A 21,945-nucleotide genomic window follows, 5' to 3' on the forward strand; every position below is an offset into this window, starting at 1 on the left:
AGAGTGTGTCTGCGTTCATTATAAATAAATATTGCTGCTAGATCTTTCTCTTTCATAAAATCCAAAGAGAGTTCAGTGAGAGGTGAAAGTTCTTCAAATCTATCATCAAAGCGGGCGCTCAATAAACGAGCCAGAAGTTTAGTCGATTACCCGTTGAAAATTTAAACTTGTTTTTTGATGAAGGCACAAGATTTGATCAGCTGAGCTCCTTGATAACTCTAGACGTTGCATTGCGACGACTTAAGCCTGGTTCTCCTATAATTGCCCCGACCGTTTCTATCGCCTCTGTCAGTTCAAAAAGTTTTTCTTGCGATCCGGGCGATTATATGAGAACATTACATAGACGATCGCTAACGTCTGCGGCGATCACGATCGCTTGCGTAGCTTTCGTATCCCATCTTCGCCGTAAAACTGCAATAACTGAGAAGATGGGAGGCAACAAGTTTTGCTCTTTTGTCATTGTGCTAGATCTAGGGCTAAAATGATTGTATTTCGCAGGTATTAGCTCATATACGAGGCGATCGGACGATCATATGCGAACCCCTGATAGATCGCTTCCACTCGCTTCCGATCGTCTCAGTAGTTGCAAACGGTCGAAAAGATAGAAACGATCGGGGCGATCAAATGAGAACCAGCCGTTTAACGTTTTTTAACCCCTACCCTCCCTTCCCGTCGGTGAATTAATTCACTCGTTCCAGGCCGTGACCGTCTTGTTTTTGGCGCTTTGTTGTGACGCATCTTCCGGAATTAGCACAACCTTGAAAGACCTCTCGTAAATTTCACTTTCTATGATTTGTGGTCAGTTGTATAAACTGATCGAAAGTGAAAATTCACGTCACTTTACCATGTAAAGCTGCTTCTATGAAAGTGAAACAAACTTTGATTGATCATTGCTTACAACACTCCTCTAAAATTGTCCACGAAGGAAGAGAGAGTTCACAAAAATTATGTCGAAGCCCTCATCGAAACTCGCAGGGACAGCTGTTTTGACGATCGCTCTTCTGTCCTTACAAGGGGCTTTATGGTATTTCCGACCACAACCTGCCGGGAAAGTGCCTTTATTGCATCGCTACAGTGCTGGGAACGACCATGGTGGTAATCGAAAGCTTTTGGCTGTGAACTTCAGCATGAATTCAGATCAAAAGTTGTCGTCTGGCAATATAAGGCATCTTGGAACAACAAATGATCAACAACATGTAAGTTATACACTGCACATTTTCTGATCAAACGGAGAGGTTTTTGTAACTATACATATACTGTCATGGTGCAGTTATGATATTGCAAATTTTTATACCTATAGAACTTTACAATAAGCAAAACCGAGATTCGAGACTCCAAAATCGCAGTGAATTGAACGATATGTTGAGCCGAGCAGAAAAGTCAATGAAAAACGTTCCATTTTAGAATTTTCTGCACGAGCCACATATTAATTAAGGAGTGTAATTTTCCAATTTAGACATTACATACACTTGTATATAGAATTTTTGCATGACTAAGCAAAACTGTCGAAAGTGACAAACTACATGTATTATATTGAAGGTGACAGTAGGTCAACATGCTCTTTTGTGACTGGGTCAGAGTTCAGGTTTTCGATTGAGCAACATGAAATCGTAAAACAAACAGAACAACCAATGACAAAACGGATTTTCACCATTTGACCCTTGTCCCTTTTAACATTGGTACTTAGCAAGTAGATACACATTTCAGAGTGGCCTGAAGGGGAAAAATGGGAACTAGAATTTGGGCAAATTTTCACTGGGGAAAATAGGATTTGGGTCACTGGGACTGGGAATCAGAAAACAAATAAACAATACAACTGAACTGGGATTTGGAAAATCGGGAAAACAATAGACTGGAAAATGGGATTTATACCCCCTTCCTTCCTCCTTTAGGGCTCTCACTCAAGTGTAATTATTACCAGACTTAACATCATTGTAAACGTTGTCGGAGGTGGGTGGGGGCACCCTAGCTCCCTGAATTTTTATCCTTGTTCACTTAGCAAGAAACTATGACATTTAGCAAAATAAATCTGGAAATGATACAAGAAATAATGCTACTTTGTTCTTTTCTGATTGCAGGAATGTTCTGCCTTGCGCCATTTAAACAGCTCAGGACAGCGATGTCATTTTGTCAAGTCAACTGAGAGTTGTCAGATGGATGAAGGATTTATTCAATATGTACAGTTTCCATACTGCTCATTTTCTACAAAACTTGTTCCTCTTGCATTTTTCTTGCTGGTATGTAAGTAGGTTTTTTGGATTTGCAATCCTAAAAGACACCTTGACAACTAAAAATTCCCTAAGTGAGACCAAAAAATTATCTATGATTTACAGCCCTAAGTGAGACAACCTTGCCATTCCTATCCCTTTTCATAAGGGAGTTCCCATCCATGGTAAGAATCATTAGTTTCTAATTTTAAGATCTCCTGAAGTAATTTGAATGCCCGTCTTATTATATATGCTATAAGAAGTCAGGTAAAATAAGTCTGCATTTAGCCTAGAGGTAGAGGCCAGGGTGCATTCTGTCTACACACCACGCCAAAGATACGCCAAGTTTTATTACAGGTCTAAGGTCCAGCATTATTCATACCTAAAATAAGTCATCTGTAAGGGGTATCGAATGGTTTTTGAATTTTGAATTATCCATGCCAAAGATCTTCGGCATAACCTAAGTAGAATGCAGCCTGGCCTAGAGGCCCATCTGTCATCAGGTCAGAGCTTATTCAGGTTTCCCTAGCTTTAAGTGCTGGGTGAACTACTTCCCCTAGCATTAGATTCACGGGTAACTGTTTATACACCTGGGTGGACAGAGGCACAGTGAAAGTAAAGTGTCTTGCTCAAGCTCAAAATGTTGTGTGACCCATTAAGCCACCATGCCTCCCATACTAAAATTCAGGAATAGCAATATTTTTAGCAAATAATTTGTTTTATCTAGATTGTATAATACACTGTAGTAGTCAGGTGCCGCGGCAATCATATTTCTAAACATTTTTTTTAGTTTTTATGGTTGGCATTCCTCTTTATAACTCTTGGATTGACAGCGGATGATTAGTAAGTTGCAAAAATTAATTATGGTTCCTTTTAATTACTTGATTTATTAAACACTGTTAGTATTTATTCAATTTCAGCATTTCTGATGCGGCATTTATTCGAGGGTGGTGTTTATTTTAAAATAATATTCAAGTACTAAATTTTCAGTTGCAGATTTAAGTAAAATACAGACCAGCATTGACATTATTACAAATTACATTTTAGCTAGTTTGTGACAAGATTCTAGCCTGTGTGAAAATCTGTATTTATTTAGAAACCCTTTTGTTTGAATTGAAGTTGCAAACACAAGGGTCTTTATCAGAAGAAAATTAGTTCTTTAAAGTCATAACACACTTCAGGACAAACAGTAATCCTTAATGACATAATAATTTTGTTATTAGATTATTTAAACATGAACATTATTGTTTTGTTTATTTTTATATTTGTATTTCATGTTTAGCTTCTGCCCTTCTTTGCACGTGATCTCAAAGACATTACGAATCAGTCAGAATATTGCTGTATCCTTTTACTTTAGTGAGAAATTCTCTGCTGGATGCAAACAACACAATACAATCACTGTGGCAGATGTAGGCAAGGAGCATAGGGAACATGATCCCACCACCCCTTACCTGGTTGCGAAATGGCCACTTAATTTTTTTTTAATTTCGAGCCCTATCTTCAGTTCCCCCTCCTCTTATTACAGTAGATCATCTATCACATATTTAGCACACTTCAGGCAGCTGTAATCTCCTATCAAATTTGGGCCAACAGGCTTTAAGGGAGGTCACCCTGTAGTAAATTTGTTTTAACCACTATTGAGTTTGAATATCAATATATAATTATTTCAATTTTGTTTAATATTTTACATTCTGTGAAATTTGATTTCCTTGACTTTATTGTAAATAAAAGGGTGTTACATTTCTAGCCTTTGGCAATGGTGCGCCTGATATTTTCAGTGCCCTAGCAGCTTTCTCTCACAGCAGAAATCAAAATGGAGTACAGCTCGGGATACAGGCCCTTTTTGGTAAGACAATAATATTACCTGTAAGTAGTACATATTCAAATCAGGGGAGTTTTTTCGGTGATCTCCAGAATAATCAAGGTTGAGGCATGCGCAAGTGCCAGAGAGTGAGGTCTGATGACACTTTTGGTTAATATTGTAGGCATGCAATGCATGCAGAGAGCTATGAAACTGATGCTCTTTGTCTCCAAGCCATGAGACCCATACAGCCGGAGCTTATCCCGGTTTCAGTAGCATTAAGCGACTAGGAGTATTGCTACTCCCCCCTGGATGGGATGCTAGTCCATCGCAGGGTTACCCCCAGCAGTAAATTCGCCGGTACCCATTTGTACACCTGGGTGAAGAGAGGCACTGTGAGAGTAAAGTGTCTTGCCCAAGAACACAACGCAGCGCCCCGGCTAGGCCACGACCCGGGCCGTTCGACTCGGAGTCGAGCGCGCTAACCATTAGGCCACCGCGCCTCCCCTTTGCACACAGATCTATAATGCTAGCTTTCATAATTAAGCAGTTCAGAGTTTGTTAAAGAAAGCACAGTTTGTGCACTTCACCTTTTACTTGAAAACGCCTCTCTGTTTCTTTGCAAACGCTTTCTCCTTTAAATATATATAACCTGCAATCAGGCATTCTTCGGGAGCGGGAATGGTGCAGTAGTGAGAGCACTCGCCTCCCACTAATGTGGCCGAGTTTGATTTCCAGACCGGCGTCTTACATGTATGTGGGTTGAGTTTGTTGTTGGTTCTCGTCATCGCTCTGAGGGTTTTTCTCTGGGTTCTCCAGTTTTCCTTCCTCCAGAAAAATCAACAGTTCTAAATTCCAATTCAATCGGAAACAGTGGACGAAGAGCCAGCCTGTGAACTTGCCACTGCAAATTCCCATTTGTTTATTTATTTATTTATTTATTCTTTTTTTTTTCAAATTTTCTGCATCTTTATAATACACTTAATATATATCCATATTTATGACTGTCTTGCAGAATGCGAAATAGGAGGTATCCTACCTTAAGCCAACAAATTCACCCACTCCATTGGTTGTTGGGTCATAGACTTTGTTTGTAAATTTCACTGACCAGTGTTGCTCGTGCCTCAATTTTTCTGTAAATCATTTTATTCACCTGATGCGAAGCAGTTGTATTCTCATAGAGACCTTTGATTTTCTTTATATCCACTTTTGGCAAGTCTGTTCCTGAGTCTAGAAACTAAAAAGGCTGCCACTTTTCAATGACTTTTAAAACTCCAGTTTCTATAGGCAAATGTTTTGCAGGTTGGCCCCAATCATTTTCCAATCTTCATCAGTTTGCTTTATAACTGTTGATGTGGTATACCTATATTCGTACAATTTGGTAGGTAACAATTTTTTTTATCAATTGATTTATTTGTTTTTTTGTTTTTGTTTCCACGTTTCAGGTGCTGGTATGTTTGTGACAACAGTTGTTGTTGGTGCTATATCCTTTGTCTCAACTATCACGTTGACAACTCGTCCATTTACCAGGGATGTCTTATTCTACCTGGGAGCTGTTTCATGGACGTTCATCACATTATATAAAGAAAACATAACATTAGGAGAGTCAATAGGTAATTAACTCTCAGCTTGTTCCCTGATCATTATGGCTATTTATGTCTGCACAATTTATAGGCCTTCACTGCTAGCTGTATCAGAACTCTCATTTCAGGAGTGTAGCACAAATTACATGTATCCATCATAAAGGAGATGGCATGTAAAGAAATCTGTGAGAGATCCATTCAGTTTCTCTGGTTGATTGTTGCTTGGTTTTGAATTTTTTGCACAACCAACCAGATACAATACACAGATCTGGACCAGGTTGTTCAAAGCATGATTATGATAATTCAGGACTAGCGTGAATTTTGATTTCATTCTTTTAACTTTTCTGGTTTTCTGTTTATATTTTCTCTCCTCCAGTTAAGGACTGATGTCAAACTCCAAAGAATATGAGCACTAAAAACACCTTTAACTTTTATTCCTGGGTTGGTGTTAATCAGCTTTCGAACAACCAGCCCTGTACAGGGCGCGACAAAAGTGCTGTCCGATAGCCCGGGGCTAGTGGAATTATCCGTCGGGCTAGCGTATTCTGATCACGGGTTGCCCGACGGGCAAGCAACACACGGGCAATAAACATTGTTTTTTTTATGACAACCTTCAGAAATAAATGTGCATCAGACAAATTAGACTAAAGGGAAAAATTTGGGGCTCAAAAATGTGACTCACTGCATCCTTGGAGACAAAAACCGTACTGGTTTTATAGTCGCCAACTTGAACGTGGCGACTATATTTCTCTCTGTTAAGATGAGTAACGGCCATTTTCTGAGGAATTTTGTCTTTCCAGAAAATTATATTGGAAGATCTTTGCTTTTAAAGCATTCACAATAAGAAAAGAAGTCATAGTTCTCCAATCCATGGTATTGCTTTGCCGTAAAGTACTCCATCACCTCGTAAAACTTGCAAATGGCTGACCGTTTTTGAAAACGCCCCAAAATGCATTGCAGGCATTGGGTACGTCATGTATGCCTATGAATTATGTCTCTTCAAATGTATCCTTCAGGATCCTTCATATTTGCAATCTTCTACATTAAGCTACAAAGTTAGTTGCCACAAAATCGTTATGTGTTTTTTTTTTTAATTCTTGTGGTAAGATTATTTTCTTTTCTTTTTGAATATTTATGTATTTATTGTCTCCAAAGGAAGAAATTATGCAAATTACCTTTGGGCTAGCTTCTCAGAGCTCTGGGCTAGTATGAAAAAATAACAGCTGCCCGAAGGGCAAGCTGCCTTTTTTATTTTTGTCTCACCCTGCCTGTAGATCAAGCTTTGTCTTGAATCAGTTTGGAATCTCAGACGTCTGAGGACTTATCAGAGCTGAAAATCACTTTCTATAAATTCTTAAGTCAGTTCCTAGGGAAATAGTTGGGTCAGAAACACAATTATTTCCGACTTTTGGTGTTCTAGTGCGGGTACCTATCCCCCACCTGGGGGCTGCAAGGCTGATTCAGTAAGAAAAAGTTTTGAGAGCTTCCAGCATTAAAATCCATATAACATGACCATTGATGAGCCTTTTAAAACATATGTCACATTTATAAGAAAAGGGTAATTGATTACTTTTTTTCTTATTTTGTCAATAGGTTTCATAGTATTTTATGTAGCGTACATTCTTGTTGTCATTTTTGGCCACTATATCTACCAAAGATGGAAAAGAAATTCAGGGCGTGTTGAAATTAAAGCTGAATCCCCAGAATCAGGTACGTCCATAATGTAATTGGAGTAACTGCAGAGTACCCTGCCACACAAGCCCATTACTAAATTGAGATGTCTACATGGTACACAGTCGGTATTAAAGCATTCTTGTTTATGATGCTTCTGAGATGTTCGCTTTTAAACCATTGGAGTCTTTTGAGTCCCAATGACTGAATTGGCAGTGGACTTACTAAATGTTGAACACTGGCAATCACAAAGATCTTTACAGTTACCAAGCGCTATGGTTAAAAACAGGAAGAATATTAAGGTAATCACCCCCCCCCCCCCCTTCCCAGAAAAAGAAATAACACAAAGGGCCTCCTTAGTCATTTCTAACTACCGGTACATTGTATTGCTCCAGAAAATATCCATATCCCTCCCACAGAAGGTTTTAGGTTTGAATCCCCCTCACCCCTCTGGAAATGTCAGTTAAACCCCATACTTGTGAGATCCCAACTCGTTTGGAATGTGTCCAATGACCTTCCGTGGGGTGGGTATGGATAAGTTTTCTAGAACTGCACATTCGCCATCCATTTCTTTTAGTATTTCTCTGTGTTCATCTTAAAGTGTCTTAAGTTTAATCCTTAACGTATTTATATCATTGTCAGGTCATTATGCAGTGTATACCTGGGCCGGGTTGTTCAAAGCACGATTAAGCTAATCCAGGATTAGTGTGAAGTTTGATTTCAGTTTTTTAACTTCTCATTGAGGTTTTCTGTTTATATTTTCTGTCCTCCATTTTTGACATCGACTAATCTCAAGCTCCACAAAACATAAGCAATAAAAACACTTTTATCCACGAGAAATTGAACCCTGGATAAACTTTTAATCCTGGGTTAGTGTTAAACAACTGGGTTAGTGTTAAACAGTGTGAACAACCCGGCCCTGATAAAAGTTATAACATATTTTATTTTCATATCATAGACATATATGCCTTGTCTGAACCTTCACTCTTTTTATGTTTTAAAAAGAATCCAATGGCGACTTTCTGGAGTCAGGTGGCCGTGCTGGAACAAGAAAACTTATACATGCAGCAAGGGGGAGTAATGAATCAGTAAACGCTGTGACTGTTAACGCAGAAACAAATGACATCAATTGGGAAAACACAATTGCACACCATTCTCACCACACACTTTCAGGTAGGGTGTGTAATTATCACAATAAGTAATATTTATTCACACTGTAATAAGGCAATATTTCTATTTCTTGTAGATGCTCTTATTGCAAGTGAAAATACCTTGCTTGGTCCAGCAATTCACAGTGCTCCAATTCCTGCAAGAAAGGAGTCCACAAGTTCAGGTATTTATAATAAACCAGATTTTTAAAGTTAGTAAGTAATTAAGATTCTTCATCAGTTGAAGTCAATTATTTAGTCAATCAGTCAGCTAGCCAGTCGGTTGGTCAGTATGTCAGTCAGTCATTCAGTCAGTCAGTCAGACAGTCAAACATTTAGTGTAGCAGTCAGTCAATCGGTCAGTCAGTCAGTTAGTTAGTCAGTCAGTCAGTCAGTCAGACAGTCGGTCCGTCAGTCAGACAATCAGTCAATCAGTTGGCAGTCAGTCAGTCAGACAGAGAGACAGTCGGTCAGTTGGTCAGTCAGTCAGTCAGTCAGTCAGTAGGTTAATCAGTCAGACAGTCAGTCGGTCAGACAGTCAGTCGGTCAGTTAGTCAGTCAGTTGGTTAATCAGTCAGTCAGACAGTCGGTTGGTCAGTCAGTCAGTCAATCAGTTAGTCAGTCAGTCAGTTAGTCAGTCAGACAGCTGGTCAGTCAGTCAGACAAATGCTCAGTCAGTCAGTAGTAGTAGTAGTAGAGTAGGTCAGTCAGTCAGTCAGTTAGTCACACAATCGGGTGGCAACTTCATAATCTGTGTCAAAATTAATTTAATGTACGGTTTATCAGTAGCATTGAAAAAGTATGATTCATGCCTCTTTGTTTTGCATTTTTTTTTTTAAATTTAGAACTACAGTATTTAATTACTATATGGAACGACAGTGACTATTTACTCATAGAAAGCTCAAGCTTTTAGTTTTTATTATTATTAGGCACTGTTAGAAACGTTGTAATAATAATGAACTTTATTAGTTAATGTGATACTCTTGTAATAAAGTTAATGTTAATCATGTCTATTTTGTTTCTGTTTGTTTCTTTTTCCCAGATGAAGACTTGCCTCTTCTGGGTGGAAAACGTAAAGTTAGTGCATGGAGAAAATTTTTGCAGGGCCTGGAACCCATCGATCGAGAAGACTGGTGTAATAGCAACTTTTTCTGGAAATTCTTTATGATTGTAAAGGTACGAACTTCCTTATTTGTCCGGCGAAGAGACTCCCATATAAATAGGGCGGGGATGTTCATCCAAAATTGTGAAAAGAACCCCTAAAAGAGACCAAACTGGGCGTAGCTGAAGCTCTCTTCAACCCCTAAAAGATACCAAAGTATAACGAGCGGTCCGTACGAACAGTGTAGTGTTTGAGAGAGTTGTCACGTGACTCGTCACCAGTCGAGCATGTATGTCTGGCAATTGTCAGACGAGACACGTCTGTCATGTTATTTGAGAACATGATCTGTCTAAAGAAGAATTTCACCCAACACGTTCACAGCGGTTTTTTGATATCTTGCAGTAAATAAGGGAGGTAGTTAATGGCATCACTTAGCAAACTATTGATTCTGTTAAAAAAAACATAAGCACATCACCTCAGTGACTAAAGAAGGTAGCTTACTTACTGAAAATAATTCGAGTTATCCTGCCACGTTCTTTTATAACGTGATCTGTCTAAAGAAGAATTTTCCCCAACACATTGAAAACGGTTTATCAGATCTTGCAGTGACTAAGGGAGGTAGCTAGTTAAATGGCATCACTTAGCAAACTATAAATTTTGTTGAAACAAACTTAAGAAAATCACCTCAGTGACTAAAGAAGGTAGCTTTTGTACAGAAAATAATTTGAGTCAGCCTTGTGACATTCTTCAATAATGATGTCCGTATGAACTTGCTACCTGGCTGACGTCTCAGCAAGCTCTCATTTTAATTACTTACTGCTAGCTAGCGTGACGTTTATCCTTTATAAGTTTTAAATGTCCTCTCATTTTACTTCCGGTATCTCCGGAATCCATTCTGCTTGCGCGATTACTCCCGTGAATCTGTTGCCATCTCACAGAGTTGGGCACTGGCTATAAGTTTTTTATCAGTTTATTTTGGCGCAGCACATTTATCTTATGTTGCGATGACATTTTTCCCTATAAACTGCCCAGAGCTCAAATATTAATCTCTTACTGCTAGCTTGCGTGACGTGTATCCTTTATAAGTTTTAAATGTCCTCTCATTTAACTGCCGGTATCTTCCACTTAGAAGTCTTACATCAAGTATTTTGTTTGCGTTATTACTCGCGCGAATCTGTTAATATCTCACGGAGTTGTACACTGGCTGTAAGTTTTTTTATCAGTTTATTTTGGTGAAGTACATTTATCTCATGTTGCAAGTACCTTCTTTCCCTCAATTAATTGCCCGGAGCGCGTTCGAGCCTTGTCGCGAATTTTTTAATCCATTGCTTTAATTAGAACATTCGTGGACAATAACAAGCCAGTTCCAGTCTAATTTGCATATGTATGTCTACGTGCTTGTTCCACTTAGCCTGTGTACAGCCGTCCCGCTCCGCTCAAAAAAATCGCGGAGGGACGTCCCCTCTGCGATTTTTTTGAGCGGAGCGGGACGGCTGTACACAGGCTAGTTCCACTTGACCGCGCAATTTGTTTACATCTGGCGTAGCGTTCGCTTCCCCACTAAACTAACTCCATTAGTGTAGTGTACAAACACTACACTAAAAAATGGAATTTATTTTTATACAGTTTTTATGGTGCAACCCTAAACGAGATCTTGACAGCTAAAAATATTGGAATTTTTCGCAGAACACCCTATAAAGTGAGACCAAAAATTATACCCTGGGGGCCCCGACGATTCAACGAGGAGCATGGTAATAAAAAAGGTAGAGTGATGTTCCGAGAATTCCAGTAAAAACAAGAAAAGAGGAATACCTCTGAAGGTATTCCATTTTCCCAAAATCTTTTAGTGAAGTGGACCGTTCCATTTAAGAGCAAATTTAATTTTGCACAGGAACTACTGGTTTCTCCAAACAAATGGAAAGCACCCTTTATCTCATACCCCTACCCCCACTACCAGATACAGAGTGGGATCAAGTTACAAATTCATCCTTTGTGATGGGGGGGGGGGGGGATGTGGAAAGAAACTGAAAATCTGTTCACTGAGGCTCATGTTTTGTTTGCAGGCTCCTGCAGTATTTTGTCTTAATCTCACTGTACCAGTTGTGGATTACGACAAAGAGAATCATAACTGGAACAAGTGGCTAAACGTCTTACACTGCATAACAATGCCGGTCTTTGGTGTCATGGCAACACAAGGTAAGTACCTTGTGTAAATATTTAATAACATGCTCGTAAAACACTATCATACACTGCTGTTCTGCCGAGAGACTCGACGTTCTAGATGAGTAAAGGTGAGTGTTGGTAGTAAAGTAAAAAAAATCCAACACTAGCTGCAGACAAGGAAAATCTTAACCCTGTTGCAATGTTTGTGTAATCGTTGTGTAATACTGCTATTTTAGAGCGGTTTTCACTTGAGTGTCGAAAGTAAATTGCGTTTGCTTTGGTTTTGCATTACTACGCTTACTGATTGGATTAAAAATCTCGCGCCACTTTCTCAGCCAATCAGAACTAAAACCAAAACCAATTGTGACTCGCTCACGCACGTTTTCTGGCGCTTCAAGTTTTGATTGGTTCACTGGATTGTCTGTGTCCTTTGTGATTGGCCAGAGTAATTACTTTGGTTTTGGTTTTACGACACTCAATTGAAAGCTGCTCTATCTCACGAATCGATTTACAACATGGGCTCATAGCTGTTTGATATAACTGGAATTAATTCCTTTTTTTCTTTGGCAACGGGAACAATTTTTTATTGTATTTGTCGATATAGCCTATTCGTAGTTACGATAATCAGAATAAAAAGAATTTATGAAAGCCTTATCAAACCCACTGTTTCAAAAGTACTTTTTCACATTTATTGCAAACATCAAATGCAATTCGTCATTCTTTTTTCCCCCACTATGTTCATTATTTTGATTTTAGTTTAGTTCAATGAACTGTGTATGGAAACATTCTGATGATATTGTCTTAACCAAAAATCGACTTTCACAGCCTTTCAATTTTTTAACGCAAAAGAACGCGAAAGAAACAGCGAGTTTGAAGTAGAGGGGGTGGGAGGGTGGGGGCTAGCTCCCTCCACCCACTCCCTCGCGTTTCTCTACCATCAACGAACGAAGACGAGAAAAAAGAGGGCTGTCAACAGTCGGTACTCAAAAGTCCTCAAAAGTTTTATTCTCAGGTAACATCATAAATAAGTGATGTATTCCGTTACTTCCAGTTCATGAGAAAGACAAACTGAATGGATGTTTTTAAGAAGAATAATAACCTTGGTTCGATGTTTTCTCGTAGCCGGCAATGTCATGATTGGTGAACGTTTTCCTGCCTGGGCGTTGGCGCTTTGTGGAGGAATAGCTCTAGCTGTGATTGTTGCCATGACAACTAGAAGTGACAAGCAGCCTTGTGGTCATTTTGTAAGTACTCCACAAGAATAACTTAAAGGGATCGAGGCAAAAACATTATTCAATAGAGGTTGTTGCGAGACGCACAAATTTTAGTGCGTCGGCCCAGACTGTAGATCAAGAGATCTGGGGTCGAACCTGGCATTGATCTTTTTTGTTTGTTCATCGCAAGGAATTTACTCTCGTAGAGCCATTGTTCAAATTAGTATCGGAAAATTGTTAGTTTGACCTGCAATGGACAAATTAGTATCGGAAAATTGTTAGTTTGACCTGCAATGGACAAGCATCCCATCCAGGAAGGAGTAGCAATACGATTGGTCATTGTTTTCCAAATGACGAATACCGCTAACCAAAAGATAAATCACTCAGTGAAAAACGTAAAGTTGGTTTTGCTTATGCTCATCCACTGATCAGCGATTTATCCAGTGGATAGTGTTATCTGCTTTTGAAGAACTGGGGAATGGCCATTTTATATTGCAGGCCACTGTACTTGTGATTTTTTTTTTCAGTTCCATAACTGCAAAAGTGTTTGACATCTTAGTGCCACTAATGTATTACTCATATTATCACGCTTCAATCTCTCTCTAGCTATTTGCGTACGTGGCGTTCGTGGTATCAGTAATCTGGATCTACACGACGGCAAACGAGATTGTTAACCTGCTTCAGGTACAGTTGTTGGAGTGAAATAGCATATTTACCCTCTTGAATCAGTTGTTTACTGTAATTGTACATATCTTTATAATGTGAAGGGGTATCCATTATTTAAGTACATTACTTAAAAAAAAAAACTTCATTAAAGTTGTATCAATCATGTTATCTTGTAGACGTTTGGCATCGCGTTTGGTTTGAGCGACGCAATTCTTGGCCTCACTTTTCTTGCCTGGGGTAACAGTATTGGTGGTAAGTCTTGCATTTCTCTCAATCTTAGTAGGCGACTGGGGGGGGGGGGGGACAGTCTGTCTTCACCCTTAGTTCGCCGAGGTAAAGGTAAAGTCTGCTTTCGAGCCAAATGGCCAATCAGGTCATAGCTTATCCCGGTTTCAATAGCATGAAGCGACTAGTAATATTTCTAATCCTCCCTAGATGGGATGCTAGTCCATCGCAGGGTTAGCCCCAGCATTAAATTTGGCGGTACCCATTTATACACCTTGGTGGAGAGAGGCACTGTGAGAGTTAAGTGTCTTGCCCAAGAACACAACAGTGGCCCCGGCCAGGGCTCGAACGCTGACCGCTCGATGTGGAGTCCAGCGCGCTTACCATTAGACCAACGTGCCCCCCTCCCCCTTAGTTCGCTGAGGAAGAAACTAAATACGCGAAAGGAAAAAATTGCACTCCAAAGTTCCTCTTTTCCCGAGCCTCTGCCCCAACCCTATGCTGCCAATTTTTTCTTTCGCTTATTCCTTTTTGCTTCTGGCTCACACAACTGAGGTAAAAGATGAACTGCTCGTTGATCTACCGACAATGTACCAAAGATAACAAGACAAAACTTACTCTTGTTTTATTTTTCAGATTTTGTGTCAAACACAGCTATGGCAAGACAAGGATTTTCTCGCATGGCCGTGTCAGCTTGCTTTGGAGGCCCTTTGCTAAGTATCCTGTGATATTCAGCAGTGATACACTGATTCACTGCTAATTTCTTGTCACCGTTTTGTAAAATACAGCACAACTTGTAAAACTGACATCAGAACTACGCACCTTTCTTTTAAGGCTTATATTTGACCTTAGCTGAAATTAATCTGCCCATGGTATTATATTTAAAGTCAAAGCAAAATCGTTCTCGTTCACGCGAGAAAGGAACGGTGTAAATGGGGCTTTTGCCATGTTTGCAGAAAACGCGGTTACATGCTAGGGGCATAAGAAAGCCTCCAAAACAAAGTGACTTCAACCAGTCAAGCTCAAAACCGTCTTTATTTTGGATGTTCCGTATGCTTATAGCTTGCCATTAGGCGATGTAAACCATATGTAAATTGTCAAAATGAACTGTCGGAGAATTTGTGTGAGGTTTCTTTGTGGTACGTTTAAGATTGAAAGAGCTTCCTTAACTTCTCTCCAGATATGTTGTTAGGTATCGGTATATCATGCACTGTTGTCACGGTGTCACGTGGACATGCAATACCGGTAAGTATATCTGTGTCTGCTTTAGCCTTTTCACAGCCTTTTATTTTCTCGTATTTTTGTTCGACCTTTGAACGTGCGAAAAAAAATCGCAAGAGAACTGGGCACGAGCGCAAAAGAAGAAGCGCGAGGGGTAGGGATAGGGCACTAGACCCCACCCTTGCTTTCCGCGTTTGCTGCTTTCAGTAGACGTCTGCTTTAGAGAGGAGTTCCATAAGTAAGAGTTCAATACAACATGCTAACACCCTTTTTGTCATTATCTCTGTCCAGTTACGTCACAGATATCACCAGTACCAGATCTCCGCGGGATTTCTCGCCGCTAGTCTCAGTTCGTCCGCCATCTTAATTCCTTTAATGGGATTCAAAGTACCCCGGATGTACGGCGTGTACCTTATAGTTTTGTACGTAGCTTACTTGACGGTGTCTATAGCATGCGAGTTTAAACATATTTAATGGCTGTCAGACCGTGAAGAGTAGGGTAGGTAGTGTAACAGTTTCCTTCTTGGTGAAGCCGGTTCGGTTATAACTTCTAGGTTTTACAAACTATTTTTTAGTATTTTGCAAAGTAGCTAGGGTCGTTAAGTATGCCCTTCTCTTGGACGCGACAAAGGCTCCAATGAGAGCCTTTGTGTTGATTCTTTTAGTAAACGACTTTTAACAAAATATTATTTTACAAAGTATCACAGGGGTATTTCCCAACACAATCGTGAAAGTTGAATGTAATCGTCAACTTTAAAATAATGGCCGTGAGATGATTTTGTGTTTAGGTAAATTTCGTATACAATTTATCCTAAAGTTTTTCAAACCATTTTTATTGTTTCCAAAATATGAATGACAAGTGTTTGCAAGCAATTGATGTAACTCGATCTTTGGGAGAAACTTGAAAGTTTATGGAGCCGAGGGCCTGTTTTTATGAAGAAAAGATGTCCCTGGTAGAATGGTTACCCTCTCCCCCAAGCCATCTTTTATCGAGCGTTTATATGACAAAAGTTGTCCCTGCTGTCCGAGCCGAAATTTTGGCCATCTTGGTTTCACGCATGCTCAATATGTCCTGACGTGTCCCTAGCAGGTGAGTTATTAAAGCCAGAGTGTTTACATGGAAGAAAGTTGGCTTGCTCCCCAAGGTCACCCTGCCTTTAAAGCGAGTGACCCTGTACCCAGAGTCACCCTGCCCCCCCCCCTTTACCGGTATTGCATGTCCACGTGACCCCCCGAGTTATTAAAGCCAGAGTGTTTACATGAAAGAAAGTTGGCTTGCTCCCCAAGGTCACCCTGCCTTTAAAGCGAGTGACCCTGTACCCAGAGTCACCCTGCCCCCCCCCCCTTTACCGGTATTGCATGTCCACGTGACCCCCCGAGTTATTAAAGCCAGTGTGTTTACATGAAAGAAAGTTGGCTTGCTCCCCAAGGTCACCCTGCCTTTAAAGCGAGTGACCCTGTACCCAGGGTCATCCTGCCCCCCCCCCTTTACCGGTATTGCATGTCCACGTGACCCCCCGAGTTATTAAAGCCAGAGTGTTTACATGAAAGAAAGTTGGCTTGCTCCCCAAGGTCACCCTGCCTAAAGCGAGTGACCCTGTACCCAGGGTCACCCTGCCCCCCCCCTTACCGGTAGCATGTCCACGTGACCCCCCGAGTTATTAAAGCCAGAGTGTTTACATGAAAGAAAGTTGGCTTGCTCCCCAAGGTCACCCTGCCTTAAAGCGAGTGACCCTGTACCCAGGGTCATCCTGCCCCCCCCTTTTACCGGTATTGCATGTCCACGTGACCCCCCGAGTTATTAAAGCCAGAGTGTTTACATGAAAGAAAGTTGGCTTGCTCCCCAAGGTCACCCTGCCTTTAAAGCGAGTGACCCTGTACCCAGGGTCATCCTGCCCCCCCCCCCCCTTTTACCGGTATTGCATGTCCACGTGACCCCCCGAGTTATTAAAGCCAGAGTGTTTACATGAAAGAAAGTTGGCTTGCTCCCCAAGGTCACCCTGCCCCCCCTTCCCCCCCCCCGAAACAACTTTGCGATTTTCTCATGTAAACATTTAACTGCTTTTTATAACGAAGTGTATGACAAACTCTCTCGCCCGGAATAGCTCAGTATGGAGGAATGACACTTCCATCAGCGAACATTTTTACCTGTATTAACAGGCCCTAAATTGCAGGAGAGATTAGCACAAACAATTTTGAGTTATCTGGCCTAAAGTCACTCTAATTTTTGCATCAGTTTATGTTAACACAAAGCGGATGTTTTTTTACGAAATTAAGAAATGTTACATTTGAGAAACCTATCAGAACTTTAGTGATAGGATCACAATTTTATAAATTGAAAAATTGTATTTAAGTTAACTTATTCATTCAATTGTTACATTCAAATTGTATCATAGTTTTAATTTAATTCAAATTTCTTACGTATAGTGAGAATAATTACATTGAATCAATCTTAAATTACTTAATAGAATTATTTAAATATAGAGTACCAAATATCTACAATTTTAGATCCACGATCGCCAAATTAAGTATTTTTACTCGATACAGTCATTTTAAGAAATTTTACTTGTCTTAACTTAACTTTTGTAGTTATTTTATAACCTTTTCGTCGTTATTAGATTTTTAGAAGAGTTTTTAACTTTTGAAAACAAAAAAACTAAGTTAACTTCTAGCCTCCAATGGCAAAAAAGATATTGTATGTTAATGTAAGGTATTTTAAAATCATTAGAGAACTTGTAGTGTTGTAAATTAGTGTTAAACATTCGTTTAATCCAAATAAATATTATTAACTATGTCGAAGTTTCTCCAGAGTGTGTCAGCGTACATTATAATTACATATTACAGGCTTGATCTTTTTCTTGCATAAAAGCCGAAGAGAGTTAACCGGGTGAACGTTCTTCAAATCTCAGCGACTATCAAATCCGGCGCTCAATAAAAAAGCGAGAGGTTTTGGTCCATTCCCCGTTGAAAATTTGAACTTGCTGTTTCGATAAAACCAGAAAATTTGATTAGAGCTTTCTCCTCGTTTTTCGGCTTGTAAAACCGTAAGTTGGAAGACCGTTGAAGGCGTAACCCGTTAGCTTGTAGCAAACTTTAGCAAGTCAATTCATAAACGGTCTAAAGTCAACTCCAGCGCCAAAAGTTGTACGACAAAAACGCTTGAAAGATTCCTTTTGAACAAGGCATCATTATCACATGTATTCAAACTGCAGATAATTAAAGATGAGTTTTGTAAGGAATGGCTAAGGTGGCTTTTGTTGTTGAAATTAATATACTAAAATTTGTTCCCCCGGGATTTCTAACAAAGAGCACTACTCGCAAAACGACCAGCAAAACTTTGCTTCGTCCCTCATGAAACAACGGCGAGGTTGAGTTTAGTTCAAGGACATGTCATGTCTTTTATAACGGTCAAATTTGGAGGTAAGTTTGTAGTTTCGACAGGTGAATTTCTTGGTTTGATTTTTTCAAGTGGTCGAGCGTTTTCAGTGCGAATGAGTTTGTGGTTGATTCTCGTCGTAGACAACGAAGAAGAATTGTTTAATCCAAATTGTGTGACGGTCAATTTGCTGGACAACCTCAGAAGACGATGTGGGTGCCAGAAAGGAAGTAAGACAGTTTACTGTGTGTTTATTTAAGCCTATTTGCAGCAGTGCTCTACTGTCTGAAGAGGTGTAAATCGGCGGTTAACGAGCAATTAGCAATGGCATCTTATTTACAGAAGTTCAGCTTTGATACGCAACGTAACTTAGCGAGGTGTCCAGAGGTGTACAATATTTCCCTTCGATTCATCCAGAGCTTTCGCGCTCAGGTTTGCGTCGACAAATCGACGATTGCAGCAACAGTACTGTGAGTAAGAAAAGACACACGACAACTTATAACAATTAGATCAATTTGGTGATAATGGCGAGAAGCATGTTTATAAAGTTACCCACTCTCGAATTGTTTGGATTTGGCCTCCGCTCTGCCCACTTTCTTTCTTAGCTGAAACAGTGTTAGAACGTAAACGTTCATCCTGAAATTTTAAAGCCGTTGTTTTTACCCTAGTGTGGAAGGCGTTCTTGCTCACTCGAGTGATCTTGCTTCTAAACTTGGTGTACCAAACAGCTTATTTAACTAGTTGCTTAAGTTACTTTAGCCATGGGAAATTTTTATTATACCTGATAATCTATCAGTTAACAATTTTGGCCATTTAAGAATAAACGGTTTTCATCCAGTAAACTGAAAGTGAACCATTGCTCATAAAGATGCCACAGGGTCGAACTCTCGGTTTTTGCCTTCTCGGTTGCTAAGCAACAACGTCACGTGCATGCAGGTTCCATCGATTTACAAGGTACCTTATTGTTACTTATTTTCGCGGGACTTAAATTTCGCGATTTGGCCAAAAAAAATACGATTACAGGAAGTAAATTTCGCGAAAATTGTCAAAATACTGGTCTACATTAACAAACAGTAAGTCTCAAAATTGGTCCAACTGATTTTAATTTTCCACTGCAACAGTTTCCAATGACACTGAACAAAACCATATAACAAAACAAAACTTTAAAAACAGTTTGACATGTTCCTTTGCAACAAAGTGGCGTTAATTTGACGACTGTACCAAGATAATTAAGTAGTAAACTGACGGAAACGTTGAATATTCACAACGAACTATATAGAAGGGTATTAAATTTCGCGTCGTTATTTTTCGCGAGAACCTTTTTTCGCGGGTCTTAAATTTCGCGATTTTCTGAAAATCGCGAAAATTAAGTCCCGCGAAAATAAGTAGCAAAAAGGTTGTTAGCAAATCAGGTGGTGTTCAGGTTGGGGTAACCCGACACGCCACGAAAATCAAAGGTTCCTTTGTCATGAGTCAAAGTCACATTTCACGGTACCTTTGTCACACCTTCGATAAACGCCAAAGTAGAAGCGCACTATCTTTGATCAAAATCAAAGACAGCCTTTGCTGCAAAAAAAGGTAAGACAAAGGTTTGGCAAAGACGGCTTTTACCTCTTTTACCCCAAATCAAAGGTGCGTGTCAAAGATCAATTCAAACCAATCTCTGATTTACGTATTTCTACAGACTTTGTTGTCACTAAATCGGGAAACAGAGCCAATCTGACCAATCGGAAACACCACAAACTGTACAAAGATTTCCGTACTGCGCGTAGGTACTGATTCGTCACGAATGTGGGTTTTCAGAGCTCTGGCCTCAGATGTCTCTCTCGCGGCAACAGAATTGAGTATGCGACTGCGCGCACGACTAACGGACGTCTGCGGCGAAGTACGCTTTTGGTCCCCCCCCCCCCCCCATTACCCCCTTTTGTCTGTGATAGCTATGATGTTCAAATTTAAGCTTTTAAATCACCTGTACACTGAACACGTCTATCTAACACGTTTTCTCTTTTTCCTTAGTATTGTTGGACCTATCAGATGAAGACGGTGACATTAAAAATTTGCACGAGTTTCCAACTCAGTACGCCCACAGATTTCTAAAAGGACGTGAAGTGTTTGTGCTTATAAAGGTCGAAAGTAAGTTTTACAACTACGACTTCAACTGAACTGAATGAATTTCGTGTCGTTTAAACAATCCTCCGCGTACAGTGGAATTCCGATTTCTTGCACCTCCAAGGGAAAGGAAAATGAATTGGGTGAGAAATCAGGGAGTTTAGACTACCTTATTCTTACTAATTCTTACTTAATTTCGCGAAAATTTGGGTGCCGAATTTCGCGAGTATTAATTTTCGCGATTACAAGAAAAATTAGAAAAAAAGTGTATTAAATTTCGCGATGCTGTCAGTGGTTTCTGGATCAGTCGTCAAAGACTAAGGGAACTACTGGAAATACACAAAGGTCTAACTCAATCTTACTACAAGAAGTCTGCAAACGGAACCTAGGTGACTGTGCTTTTAAGAGGTCTTGGCTGATTAATAAGTTAAAGGAAAGAGTAATCAGAGGAAGGGTGGTAGTCGAAAACAAGACGAAACGATATTTTCAAGGATAGTTAGTTGCAGTTTCATAAAATTATTGTTTTGATTAAAAATGGTATTAATTGTCGTGTTTAAATTTCGCGCAATGTTGTTTTCGTGCGTATTAAATTTCGCGATTTTTCGGAAGTTTCGAGAAATTAAGGGTCGGAAAAATCGGGATTCCACTGTGTAACGAACCTATCCAATGAGTCCTCAAGTTTTCTTCATTTTATTTCATTTTTACACAGAAGGACAAGGAGATCAACCAACAACTTACACGGCGCTGTTAAACGACCTAGAGAGATCCAATCCCAAACTTCTAGGTGAGTAATTTCAAAAACAACTGAGCTTAAGAGTATGGAAATATATTAAGCCCTCCCCCCACTGCAGATAGAAAGGGCCCGCCCAGCCCAAATTCCCCCCATTTTTGAAAAGGATCATCTCTACTTCGGGCCTTTCTCTACCCCGCGCCCCGTCTCTCTCTCTCTTTAATTTGAGCACACTGATCGCTACATTAATATCAAAGCATTCTTTTTTTCCAACAGCTCGATTGGAGACGCTCTCAAAGTCCTGTTCTGATTCCAAACCCAAGTCCGGCAACAGAAAAGAGTCAGTCTGGAATAATGTTTCCAAAATGCGCAAACAACTTCGTAGTATGCCAAGTGCAGGGCGCAACAGATCAGAATCTATCCCTCCCTCTAGAGGGGACGGGAAAAATCTTGGTACCACCCCCTCGCCACCAGGAAAATCACGACAAAGGAAAATTTCCAAGAACTGAACGCTCTGGTTGGACTTTTGTTTTGAATGGAATTTTGTAATATAAGGATTATTTGTACTAATTTGAACTGAATAAGAAATATATTTTCTCTCTGCAGTTGTGACTTGGTGTTAATCTTGTAATAACCAGCACTAAACAAAACTACTGCTAAACAAACAGCACCATATTAAAGTACAATAGTTGTCATTCGAATTGTCACACACTAGGGTTTCCTCAAAGG

The 21,945-nt window shown here is 39.9% G+C and overlaps 3 protein-coding genes across 6 annotated transcripts in view; 2 read left to right on the forward strand and 1 right to left on the reverse strand.

Moving 5' to 3' along the window:
* LOC144646393 (ubiquitin-protein ligase E3B-like) overlaps positions 1-21,945 on the reverse strand; it is a 195,084-nt gene that overhangs the window by 29,789 nt on the left and 143,350 nt on the right. The window lies entirely within an intron of this gene.
* On the forward strand, positions 722-17,018 carry LOC144646416 (mitochondrial sodium/calcium exchanger protein-like). Of its 4 annotated transcripts, none has more exons than XR_013569406.1 (18): positions 722-1,196; positions 2,079-2,237; positions 2,998-3,050; positions 3,490-3,547; positions 3,939-4,053; positions 5,454-5,621; positions 7,185-7,301; positions 8,268-8,435; positions 8,509-8,595; positions 9,453-9,586; positions 11,576-11,708; positions 12,798-12,919; positions 13,496-13,573; positions 13,732-13,807; positions 14,417-14,497; positions 14,961-15,025; positions 15,293-16,146; positions 16,996-17,018. XR_013569406.1 is itself a non-coding variant. In XM_078506004.1 (17 exons), exons 1-17 carry the CDS (start codon positions 948-950, stop codon positions 15,473-15,475), a joined length of 2,046 nt encoding a protein of 681 aa, XP_078362130.1. In that variant the 5' UTR covers positions 722-947; the 3' UTR covers positions 15,476-16,151. The 4 variants fall into 4 exon arrangements, 1 of the variants encoding a protein (XP_078362130.1); XR_013569407.1 differs by lacking the exon at positions 16,996-17,018 and adding an exon at positions 16,328-16,378; XR_013569405.1 differs by lacking the exon at positions 16,996-17,018 and adding an exon at positions 16,186-16,304.
* On the forward strand, positions 18,324-21,843 carry LOC144645629 (uncharacterized protein C22orf15-like). Its single transcript, XM_078505192.1, has 5 exons — positions 18,324-18,421; positions 18,521-18,607; positions 20,394-20,510; positions 21,196-21,270; positions 21,493-21,843. Exons 1-5 carry the CDS (start codon positions 18,394-18,396, stop codon positions 21,723-21,725), a joined length of 540 nt encoding a protein of 179 aa, XP_078361318.1. The 5' UTR covers positions 18,324-18,393; the 3' UTR covers positions 21,726-21,843.

This window comes from Oculina patagonica, chromosome 3, assembly GCF_052425735.1.
Source record: "Oculina patagonica isolate OP01 chromosome 3, crgOcupat, whole genome shotgun sequence".
Lineage (NCBI taxonomy): Eukaryota > Metazoa > Cnidaria > Anthozoa > Scleractinia > Oculinidae > Oculina > Oculina patagonica.